This window comes from Lynx rufus, unplaced genomic scaffold (genome assembly GCF_022079265.1).
Source record: "Lynx rufus isolate CCGP_SWC_20201006 ecotype Redwood Valley unplaced genomic scaffold, mLynRuf1.p SCAF_2, whole genome shotgun sequence".
NCBI classification, from domain to species: Eukaryota; Metazoa; Chordata; class Mammalia; order Carnivora; family Felidae; genus Lynx; species Lynx rufus.
This window is the reverse complement of record NW_025814834.1, coordinates 39251920-39267253: the sequence shown is the minus strand read 5'-3', so window position 1 is coordinate 39267253 and position 15334 is coordinate 39251920. Positions and strand designations below refer to the sequence as shown.

The 15334-nt window shown below is 37.0% G+C and overlaps 1 protein-coding gene across 3 annotated transcripts in view; it reads right to left on the bottom strand.

Moving 5' to 3' along the window:
- Positions 1-13994, bottom strand: part of STK17B (serine/threonine kinase 17b) — a 31604-nt gene extending 17610 nt beyond the window's left edge. The window contains exons 1-2 of one of the 3 annotated variants that reach the window (XM_047085737.1): positions 13907-13994; positions 4623-4788 (exon numbers count right to left, since the gene is read on the bottom strand). In XM_047085737.1, the coding sequence (XP_046941693.1) occupies positions 4623-4744 (122 nt within the window). In that variant the 5' untranslated portion in view covers positions 4745-4788; positions 13907-13994. Of the gene's footprint in view, positions 1-4622; positions 4789-12742; positions 12868-13862 lie in introns of those variants that run through there. The other 2 variants (XM_047085736.1, XM_047085738.1) reach the window with 2 other exon arrangements.
- Between the last annotated feature and the right edge of the window lie 1340 nt (positions 13995-15334).

Genomic DNA, 15334 nt, shown 5'->3' with positions numbered 1-15334 from the left:
GCAAAATTAACTGGTAACACTTTTTAACCTCATTGTTTCATGTATTCTTATGAGGCTTTTTTAAACAATCCAGTACAAGAGTGACCAAATGATGCTGGTACTTATTTATTTACCTGTCAGTGCTTACCACTGGCTAAAAGTCCCATGTAGGCAGAGACCCTGTCTGTTCTAATTACTACAGTTGTTATAAACTGTACACTTTGCTAATGCATAACAGGAACTGAAGTATCTGTTGAATGAATGCAAGAGCTATGCACCTACTAGAATACCATACACTGTGCTATTTTCGTTTATATCCTGTACTTAAAGCATTTATATTTTTAAAAGTTATTTGAAATTCCAATAACATTTTACATATATATAAATGTACATGCTATTAAATAAGGTAAATATTCTTACCATAATTATCAGATGACTTAGGAAGGAAAGAGTATTTATTTCCTATTCTAAAATGTTAGTTGCAGTTTAGAAGTAACAAAAATAATCTTTTATCATAATTTTCCTGTATCAAACTTAACAGAAATATTTAAGAAAATTAAATACCCTTAACAACAATACTTAATTCATACCCTAAAAAGGCAAAGCTGACTAGATTTCCCACCAGTGAAAAGTGCTAGTAGTTACCCTTTTGCATTCTAGAATAGACGATAAAATGTGAAAGGAGGGGGGGAGGGTGAGCCACAAAGGAAGCTGACGTTTATTTCTGCATCTGCCTCACCCTTCTAACCACAAGAAGTCCTAAGAAGCCCTGCCTCAGTTGGGGGAGGGGTGGAAAAAAACATACCCAACATGTTAAAAAACAGGAACAATGCAAAGTTTTTTGAGAATAGTCTAAAGCGAACTGTTAACTTTTACATATTTTCTTTTAGTCTGCTAAAGGAAAATAAATTCTTCAGCACTAACATCTTAAAATTAAATTTTAAAAAGTTGATTTAGAAAGATCAACTTGATTTAAAAGACTTTTGTAGTTCACACCACATGCTAGAATTATGTTTACATAGTTCAAAATGTAAAGCTTCAAGAAAAACAGTATTTTGATCTTAATTTTCATTGTGCATTAGTATAGGATATTAAAGTTAGTAGCAATAGTGGAAGAACTTAAAGCAAGTTATTGACAGATGAAAGATCATGATTTCCAACTGATCAAGTTTTACTAATTAGAAATACCAAGGGGCACCTGGATGGCTCAGTTGGTTAAACCTCCCACTTTGGCTCAGGTCATGATCTCATAGTTCCTGGGTTCGAGCTCCACATCAGGCTCTGTGCTGATAGCGCAGAGTTTGGAGCCTGCTTCAGTTTCTGTGTCTTCCTCTCTTTCTTTGCCCCTCCCTGCTCTCTCTCCCAAAAATAAAATAAACATAATTTTTTTTAATAAAAAAAAGAAATATCAAAATTTACCATCTGACTCATTAGCCCATATCAATTCAAAGAAAAATGTTAGGTCTCTTTCATAAAGATATTAGAAGATGGGATATTAGCAATCTGAGTTTGTTTTAATCAGAGTCTATTATGAGTTTTTGCTCTAGAATGTTAAAAAATACACCTGATTCAAGTTCATGCTTGTTATTTATGATAGTACCTCATTTATAAAACAATGTAATTATTAATACTGTCCTCCCCAAAGTTTAGGTTCTACAAATCTCTCAAAGGAAAAAGTATTTTATAGACTTTCTAGCCCCCATAATATCCCTTATTTTGCAAAGTTAACTTAATAAATACATGTACAGTTACTGATCAAAATATCACTTAGAAAAATGGAAAAGATCCCCTTTATTGTGTTTACTGTTCAAAGCTTTTTATATTCAGTTACCTGCTCAAAGCAGTTGCCAAGCATCTTTGCAATAGAAGGAAACTTGGAGACATCTAGTCCACCCTCTCAACGAAAAGGAAATCACACAACTAAGTAGATCACACAACTTTAGATCCACAGTAAAGACAGGTCAACTGACTTCCAATTTAATGTGTTTTTTACTAATATACTACATGATGCTATATGACATATATTTGACATGGTTGTTGAAAAAAAAAGAAAGAAGACTCCCAATAGAATCTTAAGCTACCTCAATAAACCTTTACAGCATTCTAGATGTTAAGATATTGACCAAACTGTGTACACTCTGGGCCTCCTCATTTTAAGACTGACAATGAAAAATACAAGGAGTCCAGAAGAAGGTAACTGGATCAAGGAAGGCTGTCTGGAAATTAGGTCACAATATGAGCATTTAAGGAAACTGGCAGTGTTTGGCCATATTCAAATCTCTGAAGAATTTTTACAAGGACATTACATGCAGCTACAAAAGATGAACCACGTCTATTGGGTAGATGTTAGTAGAGTAGAAAACAGAACCTTCTGTGCCTAAGAGGCACCCACAAAATGGAACGGATACATTCTGAGGTAATGAGTTCCCCATCATGGCAGCATTCAAATTAAGGCTGGATAAACAGCTTGTCAGGAAAAGTATAGGAAAGATTGCTGCGTAAATTGTATTAGACCACCACTGACCACCAAAGTCCTTCCAGTGCAAAGATTCTATCACTATTTGATGTGAGATACAGGCAACTAAAAGTAAAACTTACTCCTTCCTGTTATAATGCAAACAGAAATAATTACAGATTTAGAACTAAACAATTTCCTAGAAACATTCTTTTTTTAAGAAAATTTTTTTAATGTTTATGAGAGAGAGAGAGAGAGAGAGAGAGAGAGAGAGAGAGACAGAACATGAGCGGGGAAGGGCAGAGAGAGAGGGAGACACAGAATCCGAAGCAGGCTCCAGGTTCTGAGCTGTCAGCACAGAGCCTGACATGGGCTCGAACTCACAAACCACAAGATCCTGACCTGAGCTGAAGTCAGACACTCAACTGATTGAGCCACCCAGGTGCCCATTCCAAGAAACATCCTGAAAGGTTTTTAAAACTGTATCTTTCAATACACCATTAAAACACCCAGATACTTTTTTTTTTAATTTTTTTTTTTCAACGTTTATTTATTTTTGGGACAGAGAGAGACAGAGCATGAACGGGCGAGGGGCAGAGAGAGAGGGAGACACAGAATCGGAAACAGGCTCCAGGCTCTGAGCCATCAGCCCAGAGCCTGACGCGGGGCTTGAACTCACAGAACGCGAGATCGTGACCTGGCTGAAGTCGGACGCTTAACCGACTGCGCCACCCAGGCGCCCCTAAAACACCCAGATACTTTGTACATAAAATTAAATAAATAAATATGCCAGGAATTATGAAAAATGCTTTCATATTTAGTCCTTAGTCTAATGAAGAAGATATTATCATCCTTATTTTGCAAAAGAAAGACTGCATCCAACAACTGATAAGGCTAGGACTTGTTACCCTTCCTGTAAAAGATCACCAAGAACAGAATTACTTTTCAAGGTCCAGTCAACTGTTGTTTTCACACTGAGATTTTCAAAGATAAAAATCAATCATACTATCTTACTATAGATCTATCAATACAAACACAGACTTAGCAAACCATTTTAATTTAAGATAAGCAAAACATTTACCTCCAGAACTAAAATCAAACCGAAGATAGAAACTGATCACCATCTTTCAACTCTGCTAAATGTCTTTAATTTAAAGTTCAAAGATGCTGAACATATAACATAAATATCTTAGTCTATTTTTACAACTTCCATATATATTAAAATGGTAGTACTAAATTGCAGAATCCCAGGTTGCCCCTTGGCCTTAAGGAATTTACACTTTCATCAGGCCAAAACAGATAAGTGTTAGTGTTAAGTACAGGGTTTTACTTATAGAACATGCATTGTTTGTCATACAGAATTATACCATCAAATATGTGTTAATTCTTTTTGTTTATTTAGGAAAAAAGAGGAGGAGACCCTCCTTATTTGTTTTGTTGTCCAGCACAATGTCCTAGGAATTTTAAAAAATTTTAACAAAAATTAGTAAGATTCTACTACTTCACAAATATTAACTAATTTAATCCTCATAACAACCATAGAAGATAGATACAATTATCTTCATCCCCACTTCTCAGATGAGGAAACTATAGCACTAAGAGGTACAGAAATTAATTGAGGTCACACAGTTTGGAAATGGCGGAGCCCGGATTTGGACTTGACAGTCCACTATGTTAAGCTATCTGTTGCCATGCACAGCCTCAAATTAAGAACCCTGACCTCCTATCAGGGGCTCTTAAGCTAGGTGGGATATATCATACAAGCTCACTAACTCTCTACAGATTTGATTTCCAAGTCAGTTAAAACTAGATCCTGTATAATAATAGAAGAGATGATGACTTTCTAGAATTCCAGTCATTTTTTAAAATGATCAAGTGAATTTTATAAAACCATAGACCCAGAAAATTCAATATGTGAATTTATTTTTTTTTAATTTTTTTAACGTTTATTTATTTTTGAGACAGAGAGAGACAGAGCATGAACGAGGGAGGGTCAGAGAGAGGGAGACACAGAATCTGAAACAGGCTCCAGGCTCTGAGCTGTTAGCACAGAGCCCGACGCAGGGCTCGAACTCACGGACCACGAGATCATGACCTGAGCCGAAGTCGGCCGCTTAACCGACTGAGCCACCCAGGTGCCCCTCAATATGTGAATTTAAACAGCATACATATCACACAATTTCCTTACCTTCCCAGCTCTTTAGATGTAAGTGTATAAAAATTATTAAAGTTTTCCATTCTCATTGGAGTTTGAGGAGTTGTAGTTAACAACCCTGAAATACTGCGACAATCAAATCTTCTCCTCGACATGTTAGATGACTCCCAGATATGCTTCTTTAGTCACTTATTTTTACCTATTTAAAAAAGAGAATATATAGGATATAACTTAAATGCAATTAAAAAAAGATGTTATCTCAGATAGACAGGATGTACATTATGTTTTATAGCTCTAAATACAGCTGTAAGACACAACCCTTCCCTCCCCCAAAAAAAGAAAAGAAAGATTTTTAAACAGCACATTCTACCCAGAAGGAAGAAAAACAAAAAGCACACACACAAACTGGTATCATCTCTATGGTACTTGAACTAAGTTACTGACTTTATTTCATAATAAAACTACTATAAAAATCCTCAAACCTCTCAGATTCTTAGAAAATAGTTATAATAAAATTTTAATATAAGCAACCATTCAATTTAATTTTTAAACTGTCATTCTTTGAAGTTATACCTTCACAAAACAAGATTTTAACACAGCAGGGTAATGACTACTCATTTTAAATATAACTTCTCATGGCCAATTTTGGTGGTGAATTCACATTTTGTGAGTTTTGTTACTGACATCTGAATGACTACAAGAAACAGAACTTCTTTCACAGACTACCTACATTTCAATATTAAATTCAAACTTTCATAGGTCTTAAAGAGTTTTTCCTTTTGGTAGAACTGAGCTCTATAATTTTGTTAGATGAGTGACCGTATATAAAACCTTATTCTAGTTCTGATCTTGAACCCATATTTACCTTCAACTTTGTGACATTTACATATATTCAGTTTTAACAAAACTACCATTTCACATTAATTGAATTCATATAATTGCAGACTATATATTTTACAATAGTTAGGACTTCCTCCTATGTTTACCAAAAAAAGATCCAGTATTATTCTTCTAGCACCCTCTTTCAATAACACCGTAGGGTTTTTGTTCTTTCTCTGCCACATTTTTCCTCTGTTTATTTCCTACTTGACATGTACTGTTGTTTATCTTCCTAAATTCAAATGCCAACTATATTCAATTAAAAAAGCAGTGTGATAAGAGTTCAGTGTTCTCAGTTTCCATATTTTCGTGGTTTTATTCTTAAGTCAGTAATTTTTTCTTTCTCTAAATGTGTTGGTCTTTGGAGAAACAAAGACCTAACTAGTTTGGGTGTACATCTCTAGTGGTCTAAGGGTAGCAGCGTAGCATTCTGAAAATAACATTTGGACTGAATCACATCTGAGTCTGAATCCAACTTAACCATCATACCACCTATGAGATCTTAACTAAATTATTTAACTTCACCACTGTTATGAGCCAATTGTGTCCCTCCCCTCAAAATTAACATGCCGAAGTCCTAGCCCCCAGCACCTCAGAAGGTGAATGTATTTGGAGTTAGGGCCTTTAAAGAGGTAATTAAGTTAAAAATGAGGTCATTCAGGGGGCCCAAATCCAACAGGATCGGTGTCCTTATAAAAAGAGATTAGGCCACAGAAACAGAGGGAAAACCATGTGAGGACACAGGGAGAAAAAGTGACATCTACAAGCCACAGAGAAAGATCTAAGAAGAAGCTAATACTGTCAACACCGTGATCTCAAATTTCTACTCTCCAAAATTATGGGAGAATAAATTTATTGTTTAAGTCACCCAATCTGCAGTACTTTGTCATGGCAGTGTGGGAAACAAATATAGCTACTTATAAAAAATATATATATATATGTATTTCCAAATGTATAAGAAGGGATACAAATATAACACTTTTTCAATCTTATTGCTTTGCCATATTTCGTTTAAATTAAAATATAACAAATAAATATAAATATAAAATATTTATATTTTATAATAATAATATATTATATAAATATAATAATATAATACATAAATATAAAATATAAATATAAAAAATAAATATAATAAAAATAAATAACATCACTGACACAGTTGAAGTTGGTCCCTTCTTTACATGCCCAGTTTATATTCCCACTATCACTAGGTGGGAGACCTTATCATTTTCTTGGCAACATTTGTCCCATTCAGGCCTTTAAATTTGGCTATTGTAGTGTGATGAAAGGAAATGAAATCTTGTGATTTACTTTGCATTTCTCTGATTACCAGTGAAGAAAGCTTGAATTCTGTTTCTTCTAAAGCATGGATTATAATAGAACTCTCAGAAGAACTCACAGAACTCTAAAGATTAAAATTAAAATATGATGAATTCATGATGAAGGATGCTGGTATAGTGCTTGTCATGAGACTACATCATGATTGTTCAGTAAGTAAATATTGTTAATATTCTATCTAAAGATACTCTCTACACAGTCTCTGGGTACTGTTGAGTAGTTTGTACTGTTTTCATATACAAATCTCTCACCCCAAGTTAGCTTACACTCAACTCTTAAAATTCTGTTTTATTTTTTATTTTTTTTTACTGTGTTTTGATAAACTATTTATGTACTTTCTTAGTTCTGATAGCACTCAGTTACATTGGCCATATATTCCTCTCAAAAAAATCAATATGGTTACCAATTTCTATGCTCAATCTATTTTTTTTTTTTCAGGTCATCTTTGGCCTTTTACAATTTTTTTCTAAATCTCAAAGTCTATGAATATGCCTGCTTATGATCATATTTATATTATACATACATATACACATAAAGAAGGGATAATAACTGTATCATGTATACAAACTGGGCTAAATTCCCAACAGTGTCCATCAATCAGGCCTTGGGAAATACAAGAATAAGAACATGTCAAATTCAATCACAGAGACAGAGTACAGGCTCTTGACTCTGATGTTCACCTCAGGGAGACTGTAGAATCTAAGATGTTTATCTCATGCTATGATATATCAGCTACAAAGTGATGTATTCATAAGAACTCTAACAGAACTAATTTTATGAGTAAGTATTTTTTGCTCTCAAGTTTCCTGAGTCAATATGGGTCTTAGATGTAGTCAAAGACTTATGCTCAATGAAATATAATTTATAATAATGAAAAAAAAACTTATTGAATGAATTCCAAAGTACAACAATGTTTAAATATACCTAAAAATAAGATATACTCAAAAACCATGCTTCCAAAGAATATTCTTAACTCATATAAGCTTAAGTGCAAAAAGGAAGACACAAAAAGCATATACATGATAATTTTGTGGCAAAAATAAAAAAGCAAAGAGAAGATTGGAAAATTACGGCAAAATGTTAATAGTGGCTATCTTTGGGTGGTGGGATCATGACAGTATTTATACTTTCCTGCTTTTAAAGTATCTACACTAAGCAGGTACTACTTTAATAATAGGCAAAAATTAGTAAATGCCTTTGGAAATGCCTTAGAGAAAAAATATTGCTGTGAATATACATGATGAGACCCTAAATGCAGCAACTTACCCACTTGCAACAGAAAAATCTATCTCTTCACACATTAAGGGTTTACTTGGTTGTAGGTTCAAGAGACATTATTGCTCAAAATTTTTAAGGCCTCAGCATTTTCTCTGCATTTATACAGAGCAGATGGTGTTCACTATCCAAATAATATTTCAGCTTTTATGCAGAGACCATATAAGCACTCAAGGTAAGCAGTAAATAAGAATTAATGCCTTGTTTAATACTGGACAGAAAAGACAATTTAACAAATTCTATATTAATGTCATAGATACAATTCTATATAATGAATAACAATTTGTAACCTTAAAACATACACCTTAATTATGAGTATCACTTGTGAAAATCTAGACTTATCCTGGGTCCCCTGCCCAACAACTCCAAAATGTGATATCCAAATATACAGATAAATATTAAGTTTTGTTATATCTATTATTTAGTTATGTTAGAAGAGAAAAGAGATGACCTTTTTAAAAAAGGATTGATATGGATTATAATAATATAACTAGGGCCTTATTAATTGAGCTACTTAATAATATTTCCTAATACTGGACACTGTCTTATGTTTAATTTTTTTACCCTAGCAACTTTTCCTTCCCTCACATTCATAATGCTGAATGTACCCACAGGCATTTTTATGACTATAAATGTAGCTGAAAACAGCACTGGGCAATCAGCAATTCTTTTAAATACATGTTAATACAAAAATCTTTTTTTGAATTGTGATACATTTCAGACTAGCTCTGAACACAGCTATGTCTCAGAAAAAAAAGCAAGCACATTTCTGAAGACAGAACCTGACATTTACCTACTTATTGTTAATATACTACAGACTGCTTAAGGCATACATATAGCGTCCTATATTTTCCTTCTATTTACTGCACTTGAACCAGTTGCCACAGCCTAGATATTTTTCCATTTCTTCTCCTTTGGCCAATTTTACATATAATGGACCATGAATGTTACCTTTGTCTAAACCTCCCACAAACATCTGGTTGCCCATCAAGTAAGATTTAATCCTTGGGTACATGAAGGTTATCAGTCAGCTCTCTGTCTCTGTGCCTTCCCACCAATTTCTCTTTAACTCCAACAACAACCCCAGACCTTTCCTTATTTTCTACCACAATTCACATAACTGATTCTACATTGCCAATATGTCCCAATCTATTTGCAATTCATTTCATAACACTTTATTAGGCTATACTAATTAAAAAAATCTTAAGGGACTTAGTAGGTAACTGTGAGTGTGTATGTGTTCAGGGACACAGTCAAGCACTAGAAACAGTAAGAGGGTAATAGAGGCAAGATAAAATTAAGCTTCCAATTATACAGTACCTCAAACTTATTTTCAAATATTTTTCTTTCATTAATTCCCATTACAATAATTACAATAAGAATTCAGATATGGATCAGTGAAGGAAGTAACAGAGGAAATGTTAGGTTTGGTCTGGGCCTTAACTTACTTGAAAGGAGAAAGCAATGTGATGTGATCAGAAGTAAAACAACCTATAAATAGCTCCATTTTTAAAAATATTCATCACAATATTCATTTCAAAGTTATCAATAAAAATACTTTATAAGAATATTTAATATACGATAAATGAAAACATCTACAGAATTAAATCGTCTGCTTTTATCCCTTCATTAGCTACCCAGTACCGATAAGCTAAAGCCCTTCCTGCATGGCAGAGAAAAGCCTTTTGAGGCCAGGTACACACCAGTTTCATTTCCTGCCACACTTTTTTTTTTTGCCTCCACATCTCTGAAACATTCTTTCTACTTCTCCTTAAAAGGCTAAGTCTTCTCACACATGCTTCATATCTCAACACAAAATGTCACCTCCCCCAGGAAGCTTTGCCTAAAACCCACAGGTTGGTCTAAATACCTGAACTTTATACTTCAAAGAGGAGGACTAGGAGGACCCCGGACAGACCTCTTTACCTCAACAAGTAACATGTTAGGCTGCAGTTCTCTTTAGTGTCTAAAGGGCAGCAACATTTACTTGTGAGTCTAAACTCCCATCACGGTGTCTGGCACCAGATAGTAATTTTTTTAATGTTTGATGAACTGAATTATAGGAATTACGAAATACAGCAACAAGAATTTTTAGGTGCATCTCGGATCTTCAAGGGTTTAGCAGAACTTGAGATCCATCTTGAAATTAATCGTATTGGAGCTTCAAGCAGCTTAGTCTCTGCTTAATCAATACTTGGCTAAATAAAATAAGAAATATTCTAAACTGCTATTAGAGAATTTAAATTCTAAACAGCATAGCCATAAAGCTTAGAAAAATGGAGAAAATTATTTTTTCATATACTGTAATGTAATACCAACAATTTATTTTGTATTTACCTGTCTTTTCAGACTAAGTGGCCACATTTTTTTATGTGAATACCTATTTCAGCTAAGAATATCAATATTTTAAAAGCTACCTCATTCAGTAAATTCAGAAATTTGTCCTGGTAAGGACTGACCAATCTACATCATTGTGAAGAAAATTCAAAAGGCAACTGGTAACAATGCAAGGCACAAGATTACGGGGAAACAACTCCTTTCTATGTCAGCATTTAATAGCTACCAGTTTTTCCTAGGAAACAGCGGAACTAGAGAGTTATTTATGTAGCGTCCATCAAAATAAAGTAAGAACTTTCTGCTAGGATGGCAGAAGACTCCATTTTTAAGCCACTGATTAGAAGTAAAGGGACAGGGATGAAGAGGATTTTTAATTTCAAGGAAGAGACTATATTCTTTTTACTAACCATATTCTAATAATAGGTTTTGTTGTTTTGTTTGTTTTTCAAGATTGAATAGGAAGTGTAAGTCAGGAATTTAATCCTTTGGAAATCAGAAAAGGAAGCCAGCTAACTGACTCTAGCCCAACCAGTCTAAGCACATACTACCCAAGGGCTGAAGTTCCAGGTAACGACCCCATGCCTGACTGTGTGCCATGACAGTAAAGCCCGGGGCTGTCTCTTCTACCTTCAGAAGGAAAAATTAAACCCTATAATGTGAACAGGACAGGAAGATGCTGAAAAACAGAAATACAGTGGACCAACAAACACATAGGGCTTGTCATTCATCAAATGGAAAATTAAGTGTCTATTGTAAAATAAAGTACTGTTTACACACCGTTCCACTGAAGTACCGTTTGTTCAGTAATCATTACGATACAAAATGGAATATGATCCTTTAAGGATTAAAGATGAAACTACCATCTCACTGTTAATATCAAAATTTTAAATGCTTAAAGTAGAACTATGCCCTCTTTTGGTGGAGAAATTGCAAAGGGTCAGGGATGCACCAAAATACACTATAAATATTGAAAGAAATTGATTAGCTTAGATGTTTAAAGTAGGATTCAAGTTCAGGGTTAAATGTTATTGGAAAAAAGGGGGAAATAAAAGATATTTTTAAAAATTTAACAAAATATGTCTTGAAAATTACATCACAACATATTTAGACAAAAATATGTTTGTAATTTTTTTGTAACTTAATTTATAAGTACATCTGTTAATTGAAATATTCAAAGAAATATCCTTTAACATTAGTCTATCAGAGAATATAAGCTACTCAAAAATAAAATCCTTGAATTTTGTCATCACTATTACGGAAAACTATAGCAACTAAAACATTAAAGTTGTTCCAAGTGGAAAGGAAGTATATAAATGACTGTTAATGCTACTGATACAATCAGTAGCCACAGAATGCAAAAGAATTCTTAAAAAACACAAGAATCAATCAAAATCTTTTAAAAGCAGTCAATCTAGCAGCACTATTCTTAGCTGCCAATTTTATATACAGGAAATATGCACTACAATATAATATGCATGCAATTTTGAGACAATTTTAGGATTTAGTGATAGTGTCAGCAATTGATTTCCTTGATTCATGGGTTTTTAATTGGGTCTCTTGAGGACAACAGGCAATTTTTGATAAGGATATTCTCTCATAATTATCAAACAGTTTCAAAACAAAGCTTTTAAATGTTTACTTAACACAAGTAAAGCACTGCCAAATGCAAGCTTAAAAATAAAATTGTTTGATTAGAAACATGTCATAAAATGCCTTTATCTTTTTCAGAATTGTTATTAATGTGCTGACATAGTGACTAATTAGTCAAGGCTTGACTTTCCTAAAAACTGATTCTATCTTAACCAAATTGTAATTCGCTATTCAGAGTCCAAAAGCAACTACCTACAACCATTCTGTCCACACACAAAAAAGAAAGACTTTCAAATGACTACACAAGTTTTACTTTCAAAACTTAAATATATTGCCATGTAAATATATTTCACTTCAATTTTTGATTCATAATTTAGAAAATGACCTAAAATGCATGTTATGCATCTCAAAAATAAAGCAGATACTAATTCTGCTTATTAAAATATTAGAAAATTTTTTTAAAAAATGAAACATCTCACAGAAGGATAAAGAGGGAAGAAGAGAGGTCTTAAATTAGAGCACTGCTTCTATGGACAACTTTTTCAAAAATACAAAGTTCTATGGGTAAATGGCTTAATACTTATAAAACAAACACTTTAGAAGTTGTTAAAAACTTACTTCTGGACAGTTCACTATAAAACTGTAAAATAGTGTATCCATGAGAAAATTGGCTTATTATATTTTCCTTTCATAAAGTTGTACTCGTGGGCTTATATTGCCAAGTTACATACCTAGGCCACCACTTGCCCAATCTTCCCTGCAGACCACGCTGTCTCAGCGCACACATTCCCAAAGATGAGAACTTAAAGGGGCCACGCCGCATCAAACATCTCTGCCAAGGTTCAGCATTTCACTGGTACCAGAGGTAAACATTACGTTGGCAAAACAGTGAATGTGATACACAGACCTAATAGTGTTGAAATCTGATCAGTACCTGGTTGGATTTTTAAATGTATTTTTTTAATTTTAATTTGCAAGTTTGCGTCCGAGTGTCTCTTAGTCCCATCACAGACCGAGGAAGAAAACTATCAGCTACCAGCTGCCATAAAGTCTCTTTCAACTTTGTCTCTGCTAATCCCTCCACGGGAATTCAAATGAAGCGCTTTTCCCTACATAATAAAACCAAGAGCTGGATAAACTTCAATACTGTAACCATGACGTAGTTGTATAGTTTGAGGATGACTCGTCTACACTTAAGTGATTTACACGGCATCAAAGTAAAATCAGATCGCTGAACATTACTGAAACAACTGCAATTCGTCTGCTCCATTCAGTGACTTTAAGACACTGTTCACAAGCAGTTACCGAAAATGCCCCACGAGATGAGCACCAAACTTTCTCGAGACCAAAGGCAGCTGTGAGCAGAACGTGTCCACCAGTCCAGAGGTGAATACGTCCTGTGCCCACAACACAGCTGTGAACTCGGGAGGGACAGGAAGGACCACATCGACGCAACGTGGAAGGGGCGCGAGTGAGCGGGTCGCGCAGGGAGCCCCCGCGGGACGCCACCCGGGAGAGCCCAGGCGAGCCAGGCGACCGCGCGCACACGCAAGACACGCTGATTGGGGCCTGGGAGGACCACCGGCCGTCCTCGCCCCGAACCCGAGGGAACTCGCGAAGCAGGACTCCGGCGGGAGAGCAGAGACGGGCCCCGGGCAGTCGGACCACCTATTGCGAGGCAGAGTCCGAACCCACCTCCACTAGGCTGACGGTCGGAGTTCTGGGGCAACCCTTAATTCGCCCACACTGCCTGTATCCCTCCTCGGGACCCCTCCCACGTTTGGGGTCTCCGTATCCAGGGTAAAAGGGGCGGGTTCACGGGTTCAGAATCGCAGCCCCGAGCCTACCCACCAGTCGCGGCAGGACCGCGGTCGCGCGAATCGGAAGACACTGACCGCTCGGGCCACAGGAGGTTCTCTCGGGGCTGCCCCCCTCCAAGGGGGCTCCCGTCCCGCCACACGCCGGTGGCCACCACAGGACTTGTTCTCCAGCTCTAGCCCAGTGAGGCGCCAGGTAGCTCCGAGCGTGGCAGGACCCACTTTTACTCTTCTGGACAACCGCCAACAGCAGTGACCTGTTTCCCTGTGAGGTGGCTCCCGGCGACGGCAGCAGAGACGGTGACCGGAGATTACAGTTGAGGTTTGAAAACTGCAGCCGCGTTGCGGGGCAGGGCTGTATGCTAGAACCCACCCCCTCGGCCGGGAGAGCCAATCCGAGAGCGCACGGAGGGCGGGGCTGTCACGTGACGGGTGGGGCGGGGCGCCGGCCGGTGGCGCGTGCTACGGGGCTGAGGGGCCCCAGAGCGGTGAGAGGGTGTGGCCCGCGCGGGGCGGGCCAGAGGCTGGGCGGAGCTGCGGAGCAGGTGGGGACGCCGGGCTAATTGCGGCCAGGGAGGGGTGAGACGGGCGCTGCCAGGGCTGAGCGCAGGGCTGTAACTCTAACTGGGTGCACCATTACCTGCCTTCAGAGTGGTCAGCCCACGAGGCGTGAATATCTGCAGACTGGGAAGAGGAAGAAGTAAAGTTACTCCCAGCTGCTCAGTCATTCCCAAACTTTTGTGTCTACCAAAGACATGTTTCCTAACTCCTCCCAGTCATGTTTTCTATGGCTTGAACCCATTCCGCAAGTGGAGCCCCAGGTTGCTACAACTTGGCAGGCATCAGCATCGCTTGGGATTTTATGGAGCCTGAGCGCCACCACTAAAGTTCGCTTGAGGAAATGGAGTCCTGAGGCATAGCTGAGAGCAGTGTAAAGGAGAGTCCCCCTAGGATGAGTTGCTGATTTTGCATATAGGATGCTAAGGGAAAAGATGAAAGCGCACAGCACCTACTCAGGATCTGTTATCCCTGAAGAGAATGAAAAGGTTGAACGTTCTCTGCAAGACACCATTGAATGTTTAAAAATATATATAATGTAGGATTGGTTGCCGAGTATATTTACAGTAATTGTCGAAGATTACTGGGAAAATATATTGGGAGGGGAATAGTTCTGTTTTGAAATGCTGTAACATTTAGTCACCATTTAAAAAAATTTTTTTAACGTTATTTATTTTTGAGAGACAGAGAAGAAGTGGGAGAGGGGCAGAGAAAGAAGGAGACGCAGAATCCGAAGCAGGTTCCAGGCTCTGAGCTTTCAGCACAGAGCCTGAGGCAGGGCTCGAACCCGCAAACCATGAGATCATGACCTGAGCCAAAGTCAGAAGTTTAACTGACTGAGCCACCCAAGCGCCCCGAGTCAACACTTAAAGAGGAGGTTTTCTTCTATCCCAGTAGGCCAAGCAAATTCTGATCAAGCCATTTCTTTGCTCTTCGTGCTGTATTTTT